Raw genomic sequence first — 15,246 nt, forward strand, 5'->3', positions numbered from 1 at the left:
AACATTCTTTTTGCTTTGTCCTCACATTGTGTCATGCCATATATTAGACTTTTGATTACTATTTTGGACACTGGTGAATACACACATGCACATACATATATATGCAAGCTAAACAAAACAAATTTTTGAAGGGAATTCCACTATAATGTTTCAATAAAAGCACTGTTGCTATAAGGTACTAGCCAGGACTTCTAAACATATTTATTACAGTATAATTTACCTTTCAGTATTATTCTTTCAAGACTGACTTGTTCTGTTTTCTTTTGCTTTATTTTTTATTTTTATTTACAATTATGTTTTCAAAATTGTAATGAGGAGGAAAAAAAGACCATGTTAGTTTAAGAACCAGGAAAGAATTCCTCTTCAGTGAAGCAAATGCATTTCTTGAGACAAGTATTGTGACGGGCCATTTGGTTTGTGGAATGATGTCTCTCAGTGTAAGAATACGCTGGGCTAGGAGTTGAGGCAAACGCAAGCCAAACGCTCTGAATGACAAAATAAGAAGTTTAAGTTTCTCGAGGAAGCCTGAGACTGAGAGAGAAGATGAAAGTAGGTGAGGAAAGACAAACGGCTAGAAAGTTTCCAGTTGTTGGTATTCTGTATGGAAGGAGGGCGGCCAGGTAAAAGTCTCCAGTGTCACTAGTGGCTAAGAGACTCTAAAAACAGATATATCTAATTTTTAATTTCAAGTTGCTCACTGTGTTGCTCTGATATGTAAACTCCCTCTCTTTAGCTCCTATTGCACCAGAGTTTCACATCAGTCTGTTAGATACATGTAAATATGCAACTTTGAGTGGTTGCTATTTGCATGTGTGTGAAAGGGTTGGGGCAGTGTCCAGTGGATTGAAGAGGTGAGGAAAATCAAAAGAATAAGCAAGAAGCCAAGGCAGAATGGTGATATAAAATTCAGCAGAACTAAAATCTCAGTGCCAACAATGGCTGGCAGAGTTACAGGCACTGCCCTCTTCCTCCAATCTGTCGCACGGGTGAAATAAAAGGTTTGCTCAGCTTTACTTAAGGGACAAGGGGACCTCAATACCATGAAGCACTTATTGCATCCAGAGGCTGACTTTTGCATTGCAATGTAGTCTTCATGTGGGAAGCATTTCTGATTAGATTAACACCATGATATATGTTTTAAATTGTGCATTTATGTGCATTGATAGCTGAAGGAGATAAAAAGGAATAGAACACAAGGAGAAAGGCGAAAGAAGGAAGAGGAAGTGGAAAAAAAGAGAAGGAGGAAAAAGGATGTCAAAGTTCTATACTTTAAAAATTAATCATGAACTTTCTGCCAGTGCCCTTCTCTCCTACTGCTTTCCTTCTTATCTTACCTTTTTTCTTTCTCTTCGTTCATTCCCTCCTCTTTCCTGCCCTCCTACTTTCATTTTCTTCCGTGCAATGAAAGAACACAGATTGAGAGGTAGCAGCGACATGTAAGAATTTTGGGAAAAGGTAGCTTTCAATCAGCAATTCCTGCATTCTCTTTGGTTTTACTTAGATGATGCAGGAAAATGACTGTGCATGAGTGCTTGTGTGAGTCTTTGTATATTCAATGGGATGAAGTATATTTGCCTAAATATGGAGATGGAGGCCGAGTATGAGCTCATTACTGCAGAGCAGGTCAGGACACCGGAGAGAAAGAGGTAAGAGGGAGGAAAAGGCTGCTTAAAGGTCTCTAGGGGTACAACACTGGTCTTCAGAGAAAAGCATTGTTGGGGCACGGAGACAAGACAAGGAGGGCGATTCCTGTGCTTTCTCAGGGGCACCATACCTGATTTTCAGACCATCTCCCTGTCATTTAGACTCTTATAGGTTTCCTTCTTGGTATTTATTATAACTAATCAATTTATTAGTTACTTCTTCTCTACTAGATTGTAAACTTCATGAAGGCAGGCATTTTAAAGAGCTTATATAGTGCCAGGCACATAACACACATTATTATATTATTATTATTACTATTATTAACTACTAAATATTCCCACCAGGTATAATACATGGCACATGGTATTCGCTAAATATTCATTAAATGTTTGCTGAAGGAAGGAATAAAAGGACAGGTGCACAGTGGGAAAGCATGGATGGAGGAGGGCAGTTTATGGATTGGTTCTCCCAAAGTGGGCGTTCTGATCTAAGAGCTCTGGACAGTGAGGTGTGTGACTTTGTGTATCGTTTATACGCCTTCAAAGGATGTACAAGTGGGAAGATAATTTGCTTAGCAAAATTAATTTGAATGCTTATGAATGTAAACAAATTTGAAAAATAATCCAATTTTAGCAAAATAATTTTATATTTTTTTGATTTTACAATTTATTTGTAGTTCTTTGTGACACCTGCTATAGCGAGTTAGCCATTTTACAAAAATTGTTTTGGTGAATTCTGGCCCTGAATTTCACATTGAGATTTTCATATAACTCAGGACTGTATTGAATTCACAGTTTATTACTTGTTTTATATTATGTTAGTGACAAGGATTCCACCCTCCCCTCCTTTCAATAATGCTTTTATTTTATTTGTAACTAAGCTCTGGAAAATTTCTTTAATAAGTTCTTTCCCGAAACAGAGTATGAAGTACAGGGCCTCTGACAAATCATTCTAGTGGTGTCAACATAAATCATGTTGTAGATATGCTGTCAGTAGTGATGAAGGGTGTACCCTTTTCAGAGATTAGGAGATTTCCTGCTTCTCAAAAGAACAAAGAGTGGAAATCCAAGTTGAGACTTGCCTGGAGTTACATTGTGATGACTCAATCTCATGACTGAAATCAAGGCATGAGTCTTTTATAGCTTGAATTTTTGAAATGGAAATACCATAGGAATCATGGTATTTCAGCTGTACATATGACTCATATTTATAATTTCCCTCATTGCTTCTAAATATTCCCTTTGGAGTTCACACATTTCCAAACAGATCACAGTACAAAAAATGAAGAATTTTAGTGACTACACTAGGTGTTTTGAAATTGCTCATTTATGAATGATTTTAGTTTGCTTAGGTTTAATATAACCTCAACCATCTGCTACAAAAGAGCACTTTCAGGCACTCTGTGATGATTGATAAAAATGTATATTACAGGAGGCTAAGTACTCTTCCCCAAATCTCTTTGATGTCACAATTTAGGCTTAGTCGAGTAAAATAATTACAGGCAAGACTAGACACAGCTTATGATTCCGAGAATTCCAATGATTCCCTTGCTGGTGCGTGCTATGAATCCATCACTGGAAGTGATAGTAGTCACTGGGACTTTAGGTAGATTTTGAGAAGTCAGATTATTATGTCATATAGTTCAATTAAATTTTATTGATAAAATAATTCAAACCTACAGAAAAAAGTTATAAAACAATATAACAAACACAGGGTGCACAATTCAGACTTAGATATTCTTTTGCCGTGTTTCCATGAGCTCACACCTTTCTTTTTTTTTTTTTATTTTTTATTTTTTTGAGGAAGATTGGCCCTGGGCTAATATCTGCTGCTGATCCTCCACTTTTTGTTGAGGAAGACTGGCCCTGAGCTAACATCTGTGCCCATTTTCCTCTATTTTATGTTTAGGACGCTTGCCACAGTGTGGCTTTATAAGTGGTGTGTAGGTCCACAGCTGGGTTCTGAACCGGTGAACCCAGGGCTACCCAAGTGGAGCAAGCGAATTTAACTGCTACACCACCAGATTGGCCCCAACTCACACCTTATTTTTATTTGAAAGAAATAAAACACTAAAGAGCCCAACAAAGGCTTGTCCCTCTCACCCTTTCCTCTCTTGCCTCCTCAAAGGTAAACACTCTTCTGGAGTTGGTTATATCCCCATGTGTATGTTTATTCTTTTACTACATATGGAATGGATTCATAAACAATATGCAAAATTGTATCATGTACTTTTAAACTTTACATAAATGCTATCATGGCTGTGTGCATCCCACAGCAACTTGCTTTTTCTCACTTAAGCTTGTGTTTTTGAGATGTTAATACATGCAAATTTAGTTTATGCATTTTACCATTTGTATCACTTTGTATAGGAATAAACCACAGTTTATCTATTCCCTTATGATGAGCAGTTAGGATGCTTCCACATTGTTGCTGTTATGAACATTACTGCAATGAAAGATTCTTGTACTTGTCTCCTTTGAACACTTGTACGCAATTTTCTTTTAAGGTAGATTCCCGGGAGTGACATTCATAACTCATAGGGCAGGTCACCTTTAACTTTTCTTTTCTAAATTGCTCTCTAAAGTTGTATAAATTTATACTCAGATCAACATTTAGGTGTCTTTTCCCCATATTCTTACCAACATGTTGACGTTACCCGTCTTAAATATCTGTCACCGTGAGTGGGGTGAAATTTTAACTTTTCCTTCGTTTCCCTGTGTAAAATAGCTCATTTAGATTTGTTACTACCAGACAGAAGATACAGTTACCTCTTTTTATTTCCTTTAGGATCTCAGGCATAAGGAATTACATTCATTATATGCCTAGGTTCACGATACAAAGTCATTATTAGTCCATGCATGGCCATGTTTCATTACCTGTGTGTTTATAAATAATGTCATAAACACCCATGAGCTCTCAAAACTTCTCCCTTTGCATTCCATAACCTTGAATTTTTAAGTTTTGTCATTTTCTTGTCATTTAGGAGTTTAGTGTGTTCGCTTTTGCTTGTTTTTGAACTTCATGAAGAGAGTATCATCCTGAATACCTTTTGGGACTTTCTTTTACTTAACATTGTATAAGATACACCAATGTTGTTGCATGCAGCTATAGTTTCTTCATTTTCACACTCTAGTCTCTAAATAAAACCCAATTTATTTAACATTCTCCAGTCGAAGGGAATTCAGATGTTTGTAGGTTTTTGGTTTCTGATTGTTTTTGTGAACCTCTCCTAGCGCACATGTGTAAGCCTTTCTCTTAGTTAAATTGCTTTGACTACAATTGGTGGGTTGTAGAGTATGCAAATTTCCAACTGTACTAATCTTTGAAAGTTCTTGTAAGAGGTACCTGTAAAACCATTTGAATTTGTGCTACTCTGTTAAGATTTTACAACTCTTCAATTTTTTTAATAGTTATAGCGCCATTTGGGAGTTCTTTGTCTTCATAGGTTAGTTTTGTTATGCTAACTTTCTGTAAGAATGTGTCCATTTCACCCAGGTTTTCAATTAAATTTGAATAAAGTTGATAATATTCACTTATCTTTTTAATTTCAGTTGCATCATTAGCATTGTGTCTCCTTTATTGTTTATAATATTATTTGTGCATTGTCTTTTTTTTTTTTCCAAGAAGATTAGCCCTAAGCTAACATCCACCGCCAATCCTCTTTTTGCTGAGGAAGATTGGCCCTGAGCTAACATCCATGTCCATCTTCCTCTATTTTATATGTGGAACACCTGCCACAGCATGGCTTGATAAGCAGTGCATAGGTCCACTCTTGGGGATCCGAACCAGCAAACCCCGGCCTGCCAAAGTGGAGTGTGCGAACTTCACCACCATTCCATGGCCTGACCGCTGTTTGTGTATTTTTATCCATCAATATTACCAGAAATTTGCTTTTGTTTTGTCACTCTTCAAAGATCCGATTTAGAGTTTATTGAACTTCTCTATTTTATCTTCATCTTCTATTTCATTATTTTAATTATCTTCTTTACTTTCTTTGGGCTTATTATTTGTTTCTGATTTCTTATGTCGGGCATTTACTCTTTAACTTTTAGTCTTGATTCTTTTTTAATGAGCAGTTAAAGCTGTACATTTCCCCTCTCAGGGAGGCTTAACTACTCACCACAAATTAAGATACAGTATTTTGACTTTTATTCATCTCTAAGAATTTTAAAATTTCTTACCATTTATTTCTGACCAATGAGTTTTTAATGAGGATTTTAATATTCCTATTTCCAACTTCTAACTTAATTGTGTTGTGGTCAGAGGATGTGATTTGTATGATACCTTTCCTCTGAAAAGTTATTTGCTTTATGGACTCATATGTGGTCAACTGTGGTAACTGTTCCATGTGTATTTAAGAAGAACGTGTTTTTAATTCTGACTCTGACTCGGATGAAACTATGTTAGCCTGGGGAGGCCGAGGAGGCTGGATGAGAAGGTTGGTTAGGGACTAGGCATAACATAGGGTAACTTGTACGCAAATTGTGGATTGCATACTTCTGAGATTGATGGGATAAACCTGGCCTAGAGGAGGCCAAATTAGTTTACCTGCAGAATTGCTCTGGGATTATTTATGTCAGGCTAGATCTGGAGAGCAGATGTCATGCTAAAAGAAAGCCAGGGGGACCTCGTTCATCTCATTCATATGTTACGGTCTGCAACCGGCGAACCTTAACCCCCACCTGTGCGGAAGAATGTAGCTGGGATCTCTAGTGCACTTGACTCCTTCTTTGTCCTTTAAGCAGGTGAGTCTCATCTGATTTCCCCAAGTGGTGCTGGTTTTTCAGTCAAATTTATTATTACAATTTGTTATAAAGTGGTTGTGTACCTAATGAGGTACACATTTTCATGTTTTCTGCCAACTGAGTTTTCTTTTCTGTAAACAGTCTGATTAAATCCTTTTTGTCTTGAGTTATTTTTTGTATACATTTGCCTATATGTCTTTATATATTCTGGACCTTAAGTCTTTCTCTTGTTAGAAATGTAAATATCATCCATCAGATATAGCCTATTTCTAAGTTTCTGGTGATTTTTAACATACAGAAAAATTTCAACTTAAGGTAGTAAATTTATAAATACTTCTCATCTTTTCTGACATTTTGTATACTTTTACAAATGTTATTGAGGAAATAGTAGGTACTAGATCTTGGGGATAGAGGAGTGAATACAAAAGACAAAGTCCCTACTCCTCTCTCAGTAGTGGTGATAATTGCTATGATGGAAAATAAAACAGTAACGGTATGGACAATGTCAAGCATTAGGTATGAGGGCTAGTGTTTTATATCTGGTAGTCAGAGAGGGCCTTTGTGATTAGGTGACATTATAGCAGAGAACTTATTAAGTGAGGAAATAGGCTGTATAGATATCTGTTTTAAGAAAGTTCTCACTACTCTGATGATATAAAATTTACTCCTATACATTTTTATAAAACATTTCTTAAAATTTGATTTTCATTATCTAGGCCTTTAACCTGTCTAAATATTTTTGTGTGTGTGTATGGTGTGAGGTAGGGGTGCAATTTCAACTTTTTCTGTCTGCATAGCTATTCCTACACCACGTATTAAACAGGCCACTCTGTCTCCATTGTTTTGTAGTGCCTCCTGTCATATGCCAATAGCTCTCTATATAATTGAGTCTTTTTTAGAAGCTCTCTGTTCTGTTTCATTGGTCTATTTATTTGTTTCGGTACCAATATCACACTAATCTATTGCTACATTTTGGTGAGAAGTCATGATTTCCAGTTGGTTGAATCCTCTTCTTGCTCATTTTTTTTCTAATTTGTCCTGGATATTCTTGACTTTTTACCATAACATATAAATTTCAGGATAAGCTTGTCTAGTTTTATAAAATGTTAAGTTTTTATTGTGAGTTTGCAATATCAATTCACTTAGCAAGAATTGCATCTTTAAGATATTGAATTTTGCCATCTAAGAAAAGAGCATGTGTCTATATTATAAATCTTCTTATAAGTCCTTCAGAAAAGATTACAATTTTTTCTAAACTTTTAATTTATCTTTAGGTACTCTGCATATTTTTTCAATTATTAATGATACTTTTTTTTAGAAGGAGTAGCATGGCATTTCACTTTTATTGATTTTTTACTAGGTGTCAGACAATATTCTGTATATTTTCATATATTAGGTCATTTAATCCTCTTACATAGAGCCATCATTTAGCAAATTTGAACTAATGATAATTTTTAATGATACTTTTTAAAAGATTATATTTTAAAATTATTTACTATAGGTGTTTAGAAATGTAATTTTTTAAAATAATGATCATATATCCAGCAAACTTACTGAAAATTCTTATTATTTTTAATATATTTATTGGTAGGTTCTCTTGGACTTTCTATTTAGATAATAATGTCATCTGTGAATAGCAAAGATTTTTTAAACATAATTCTTAGACTTTCTATTTCCTTTGCTTGTTTTTGTGTAATTGGTTAGGAACTCTAATAAAATGTTGAATAGAATATGAATGTGTATATTTTACCATATTTTCATATATAAAAAGAATATATTATTTAAAAGATGTGGAATGTATGATTTTTAGCATCCATTAATTACTCAATTAAAAGATTACACTGATTTTACTTTTGTTAAACTAACTTTATATTATTGAGATAGCCTAATTTGATTATTATGAATTATTAAATACATTGTTGAATATAGTTTGCTAATATTTTTAGGATTTATATTAATACTTTAGCATGCATTTATCTATGCTTCAAGTAAAACTGGACTCTCATTTTTCTTGTTTTTACTGTCTTTTTCTATTTTTTGATATCAAGATTACACTAGCTTAATAAAAAGAATTGGGAGATTTTTCTTTTACTACTTTGGGTAACAGTTTGCTTAAGACAGGAATTATATATTCTTTGAATGTTTGTGGATCTTTTCTGTAAAGCTACTTATATGTATTTTGTTCATTTATTATATATAAGTTTTTAACTGCTGATTAATTTCTGACTATTAAAGAATTCAGAATTTCTATCTACATTTGAGTCATTTTGGTAATATAGATTTTTCTAGAAAATTGTCCATTTAATCTGATTTTTCAAATAAATTGGCTTGGATTTGTACCTCCTCATACAGTTTTTAAACCAGTGTTTTCTTGGTAGTTTTGACCCCTATTTTTCTTTTACAAAGATTTACTTCTGTCTTGTCTCTGTTTACTTTGATCCATCCTGCCAAAAGTGTGCTTAATTTGCTAGCTTTTCATAGAATCATATGTTGTTTTTTAAAAATTTCTCATTATCATCTTTATATCAATTTCTATTATTACCTTATTATCCTCTTTTTCTTTACGTTCCTAGAGCTTTCTCCATGGTTCTATGTTACAATTTTATAGTTGTTTTGAAAATAGGTATTTATTCACAGTGGTTAAATATCAAATTTAAAAAGTATATAGTGAAAAGTTCTCTTCTACTCTAACCTAATGTGCTTAATCCATGCAGAGGTTTTGCGCAGTCATATTTATACCCACACCCACACAATTATTGTCCGCCTTTTGTTACTTAATATCATACACACTACATCATATTTTAGAAATCTATATCAACACTAAGAAATTTGAAGTTTTTTTCAATAGGTGGTTAGCATTCTGTTTTATGTTTGGTTAATTATTTAACCATTTTAGTTTTGATGGGCATTGATGTTGTTTCAAAACTTTTGCTGCTACAGACTATGATGCAATGTTAATATTATACTGCATTTGATTTACCTCTCTTTATACATAGTTTTGCTGAATCATTTGGAAATATATTGCATACATCATGACATATATATTTTACACACATTTCTGAAGAATAATGATATTTTCTTCAATCACAGTTTTACCATACCCAGGGAAATTAATAAAAATTCCAAAATATAATCCAAAATATAATCTTATTCAAATTTCTTCAGTTGTTCCAAATATATCTTTTATATCCTTTTCTAAAAATCTGAGGTCCAATCAAGTTTCACAAACTGCATTATGTTGGACTGTCTCTTTAGTTTCTTCTAATAGAGAACATTCCCATCTTTCCTTGTTTTTTATTACCTTGAGTTTTTTGAAAATCTTAGGCTATTGTTGAATAGATTTTCTTTTATTATGGATTTTTCTGATTGTTTGCTCATCACTGGATTCAGGTTAAACATTTCAGGCAAGAATTTTACATAGGTGATATTGAGTTATCAATATTGGTAGCATCAACCAGCACTATTGATATTCACTTTGATAATTAAGATGGTGACAGTCAGATCTTCATCTTGTAAAGGTATGTTATCTTCTCTGAAATTTGTAAGTAATCTCTGGAGAGATAATTCAAGGTTGTGTGAATATTGTCTTTTCAACAAGATTTCACCCACTGGTTTGACACTCAGTAATATCCCCTTCTGAATCAATTATTTCCCTGAATTGAAAAATCATTGATTTTCTAATTCTTTCATTCCTTTTACATATATTAGCTGTGATTCTTTAAAGAACTTTCCTTTTCTTTTCTCTCTCTCTCTCTCTTTGCTGAGTAAACTATACTCATAATTTAAAAAAGTGTTTTAAATCATTGCACTCATTATATTTTCTGATGCTCAAATTATCCCCAGTTAGGACAGTAGCAACTTATTCAAGCTTGTCTTTTTGATTAATTCTATTTATTATTAAGCACATCCTTGATTTATGAAATTGTATTTCTCTCAATATGGGTAAAGTTGAGCATCTTTTCATATGTATGAAAGCCATTTTGTATTTCCTTTTCTGTGCAGAATATATTAACATTCTTCGTTCATTTTCTTGGGTTGTTTGTCCTTTTTATTGATTTATATAAAATTGTTTAAATTTAGAGAGTAGATCTTTGGCTGTGATATTAAATATATCATTCCCATTTTATTTTTTGACTGTGATTTTTTTTGCCACATGGATTTTAAAATTTGTATCCTCTTAATATTATCATTTTTTATCATGGCTTCTGGAGTTTGTGTCGGTTTGATAAACCTGCACCTTTAGATTCTAACTGAATTCTACCACATTTCATTTATAGGACTTTTATGATTTCAGTTTTACATTTGTACCTTTGATCCACTACGATTTTATTCCTGTTGTATGGTGTGTAGAATTGAAACAACTTTATGTTTTTCTAAATGATTATTCAACTTTCCTCACAACATTACTGAAAGCCCATATTTTCCTCTCTTGTTTGAGATGACGCTTTTAGCATTTGATAAAGTCCTGAATGTATTTGGGTCGATTTCTGGGCTTTGTGTTCTTTTGTATTACTCTGTTTTTAATGTACTTATGCCACAAACTTTTAAATACTGAAGAAATGTAGTATATTTTGATAACTTAGTATTCCCTCAATGCTGTTATTTTTCAGAAATAAAAAAATATTCTCATACAACTGCAGAATTACTTAAAAACAAACGAACTCTTGGCATGTTTATCTGAATCATGTTCTATTTATTAATTTAAGAAATTGATAGCTTTATGATATTAGTCTTCATATCCAAGAACATGACATACCTTTCCATTTGGTCAAGCTGATTTCAAATATATAAGTTTTACAAATTTCCTGTTAATTTTATTCTTTGGTTTTAAGTCTATTACTGTTATAAATGGCAGAACTGCTTTCATTATTTCATTTAAATTGTTGTTTAGGCAAAATCTATAGATTTTTCTATATTTATTTTCACTCATTACTTTACAGATGCTTTGATCGTAGTAGGGATTTTTTATGACCGTTTTGTTTTTTCCAGATAATTAATCATAAAATAGTGAGAATTTTTATCTCCTCTTTTTCATTTCTTTTAAACATGCTTAGGTTCTTTCTCTTGCCTAATTGCAGTGGCTATTATCTCATAGATAATGTTAAATGATAATGGTGACAATGGATTTCTTTGTCTTATTCCCATCATTACGAGGAATACTTCCAGTGTTCCTAAGCACCAAAGAGGTTGCACAAGGCAGTGTATCCCTTTCCAACTACGTTTTATTCCAGTTCAGCTCAGGTTAAAGTCCTAGTAATTGGAATATAACAGACTGACAGAGGCTAGCAATACTCTATTTGCCACTAGTGATGGGGTCCTTACTTCCATTTGACAGGTGAGTGAGTAAACTGTGGATCCCGTTCTTGGAGTTTGCATTCTAGACTACTTTCAATATTAACCATCTTAGTTAAGAAGCTCTAGAAAAAGACTGTGAGGTGAGGAATCATAAGCAAATGATTTTCTAGAGAAATACGTTCATGAACATTGGTAAGGGAACACAGAAAGAAGGACAGGGAGAGGAAAGAAGACAAGCAAAGATACAATTTCAGGTAAACTCCCAGGCTGATCCTGCAGGAAGAGCACTCGAGGGTAAATTATACCCTAGAGTCTCTCTCAACGCAAGGCAAGGATGTTGGACTTTCATATTATCAGATTAGTGGGTCATTGGCTGACATCCATTGAGGATTGTAAAGACCCAGGCACTTCCCATTCTGTGAACTCATGGGAAATGTGACTCCATTAGTCCAAGGGGAGTCCACTGAGGAGAATCACAGTATGCTTTTATAAAGCAGAATCACAAGCCAGGAAATGGGTGCACAGAAACAAGAAGGGTGATGTGAGGAAATATGGATAGGACATCAATAATTTGCTACAATTGATAATACGTTTTCTTGTTGATTCAAGACATATTGAAATAAGAATGTTGATATTCCCAACAACAACTGTGTATCCCATTTTCCTTGTAATTGTATAATATTTGCTTCACCTATTTTTGTGGCTATACTCCTGGGTGCACAAAGATGTTTTATCTGGGCAATGTTTCTGGTCATCCATAATTTTTTCTGTTAAAGTTTTTTGTTTTAACTTCATATGCTCTTTGTAAATAGAACCCAACTGTATGTGGATTTTTAATAATCCAGTCTAAATCTTTGTCTTTTAACTGGTGCTTTTAATCCATTTAAACTTACTGATGTTATTGACATATTTGGATATATTTTTATAACCTAATTTTATGCATTTTTGCTTAGCTTGCCCTTACTCTTCTCTTTTTTGACTCTTTCCTGATTACAGTTTGGAATGATTGAAGTTTTTCTGTTTTCTTTTTCCTTTCCTCTGTTTTGGGAGTCATACATGGTCTCTTTTTTCTTTTCTCTTTCTTTTCCTTCCTTCCTTCCCTCCTTCCTTCTTTCCTTTCATTTTTGTGATTGATCTTAAATTATTCACGTGAGTACATGACTTTACATAATCTAAATTATTATTGTCTCTATACTCCTATCCCCAAATCAAAACACCTTGGAAATCCTACTTTAATGACTTCTTATTTTTTATGTTATTAATTAGCTATACTTTGTTTAATTTAATTTTTTTGTTTTATTTTTATGAGAGCGCAAACAAGAAGATAGTTTGAAAATTCAACTAATCCCACGAGGCTTATAACATAAACAGGTATCCTAGTTTTTCAATATCTCTTTCTATCCTTCCCCTGCCCACTTCTTTGCTCCCCAGAGGCAACACATTCCCCTTGAACCTGATTTTTCTCCTGTTCCTTGCCTCCATCTCTCTAAATAATATGCCAATCCTGTTATTTTATACTTATAGTTTCGTATGCTATATATCAACTTTCTACTATGAAAGATGACTATTGACCATTTTGCTACATCTCTCTCTCCCTAATCCCCCCCTTTCACTTTCCCAATAGAACTATATAATAACATTGTTTATGCTTCGGAGTTAATAATTATCAGTTATATATCCAGTAGTTACTACTCTGTAACAGATAGTGAGTTAGAAATTTTGAGATGCAGGAATAAAAATTCAGTCCAAGATTAGGGCACTAGCAATAGAATAAGGGATGGAGAAAATTAATACAAACTAGCTTTGCAATATAATGATTATTATGGTAGAGGTTAGTACAGGAGGTGAGAGAATGAAACATGAAGATATTAAGGGAATAGAATTTCAAGCAGAGAGAAGAGCAATTCCAAATGCCCTAAGGCTGCATGCAGCGTGTCTATCTTGTAGGAAAAGCAAGCTCTGAATGTGCAAGAAGAGTTACCAGTAAGAGAGAAAAATCAAAGAAGAAATGGGTCGTCAGGTCCCGTATGTTCTCTTAAGCCAGAGTCAGCAAACTTCTGAAAAGAGCCAGATAGCAAACGTTTTCCACTTTCTGGGCCGCTCAGTCTCTGTTGCAACTACTCGCCTGTGCTGTCGTAGGATAAAAGCAGCCGAAGACAATATATAAATGAATGGACATGGCTGTGTTTTAATAAAACTTTATTTACAAAAATCCCTGTCATAAGCCATTGCAGTGGCTTTGCATTGCCCTATCCTATTTGCAGTCAAGATATTACCAGACCAAGGGTAGGCAAACTACACAGGAGCTAATAATAATTTTTACAGTTTTAAATACTCACACACACACACACACACTCTCACAGAACATTGGCCAGGGACCATAAAGCCTAAAATATTTACTACCTGAACTTCTACAGAAAAAGTTTTCCAATTCCTGCACTAGACTCACAAAAATGAATTGGATACTTTTCTTCTTTTTTCATTCTCTTAAATAACTTCTCGAAGAAAAGGGTTATTTCTTTTATGAAAATTTGGTAAGCTTTACCTGTAAAACCAATGAGGCTTGTTTTGTTTTGTTTTGTTCTTTTCATTCAAAGATATCCTTGCTTACCACTCTAAATGGTTACTCAATTTTTCTATTTATTCAATTTTTCTATTTCTTCTAGTACCATTTCAGAAGCTAATTGTTTTATGGCAATATGTTCATTTACTCTAGCTTTTCATATTACTGGCACAAAGTTGTTCACTATATTCCTTTATTATTTAAAAACTCTCAGGGCCAGCCTGGTGGTGTAGTGGTTAGGTTCACATGGTCTGCTTTGGTGGCCCAGGGTTCATGGGTTTGGATCCAGGGCACAGACCTGCACATTGCTCATCAAGCCATGCTGTGGTGGTGTCCCACATACAAAATACAGGAGGATTGGCACAGATGTTAGCTCAGGGCCAAGCTTCTTCACCAAAAAACAAAACAAAACAAAATCACAAACCAAAAAACCTCTCTCCACCTCTCTGTTTTCTCTTTTTTGTTTTACATTTAATTAATTTCCTAAGTTTTTCTTGTTCGCTTTTGTCAGACTTTTATTTATATAATTAGTGTTTACAAATAATTAGAATTTACTGTTGGGAATATTTTCTATTGTTTTTTTTCACTCCTGGAATTACCTTTTTTTCTTCTTTGAATATAGTCTTTTTCTCCTAAATTTTGTGCTGAGTATTTAGGTTATTTGCTCTTAATCTTTCTTATTTTCTGATTACTGTAACTGATATTTTAAAATTTTCCTTTCATTAAGAAGTCTTTACTGAGTCTCACAACTTTGAGCATGTAATTTCTATTATTACTCAATTTTAAGTATTTTGTGAATATTTTCCTTGCATTTCTTCTTTAATCTAAAAATAAGTAGATATGTTTTTAAATTTCCAGATAAACAAGATTTATTTTTTTAGTTTTATAATTATATTAATTTCATATTTTATTGCATTATGGTAAGAGTGTATAGTTTGCATGTTAATTCTTTGAAACTTGTTTGAGTTTCCCTTGTGTCTTAGACATGACATTTTTGTT

At 33.5% G+C, this 15,246-nt stretch overlaps 1 protein-coding gene across 1 annotated transcript in view; it reads left to right on the forward strand.

Moving 5' to 3' along the window:
* Positions 1-451: 451 nt before the first annotated feature.
* Positions 452-15,246, forward strand: part of SLC7A11 (solute carrier family 7 member 11) — a 99,677-nt gene continuing 84,882 nt past the window's right edge. Inside the window, exon 1 of the mRNA XM_070259043.1 lies at positions 452-553. Within this exon, the coding sequence (XP_070115144.1) occupies positions 544-553 (10 nt within the window). The 5' untranslated portion in view covers positions 452-543. The remainder of the gene's footprint in view (positions 554-15,246) is intronic.

This window comes from Equus caballus, chromosome 2, assembly GCF_041296265.1.
Source record: "Equus caballus isolate H_3958 breed thoroughbred chromosome 2, TB-T2T, whole genome shotgun sequence".
Classification (NCBI taxonomy): domain Eukaryota; kingdom Metazoa; phylum Chordata; class Mammalia; order Perissodactyla; family Equidae; genus Equus; species Equus caballus.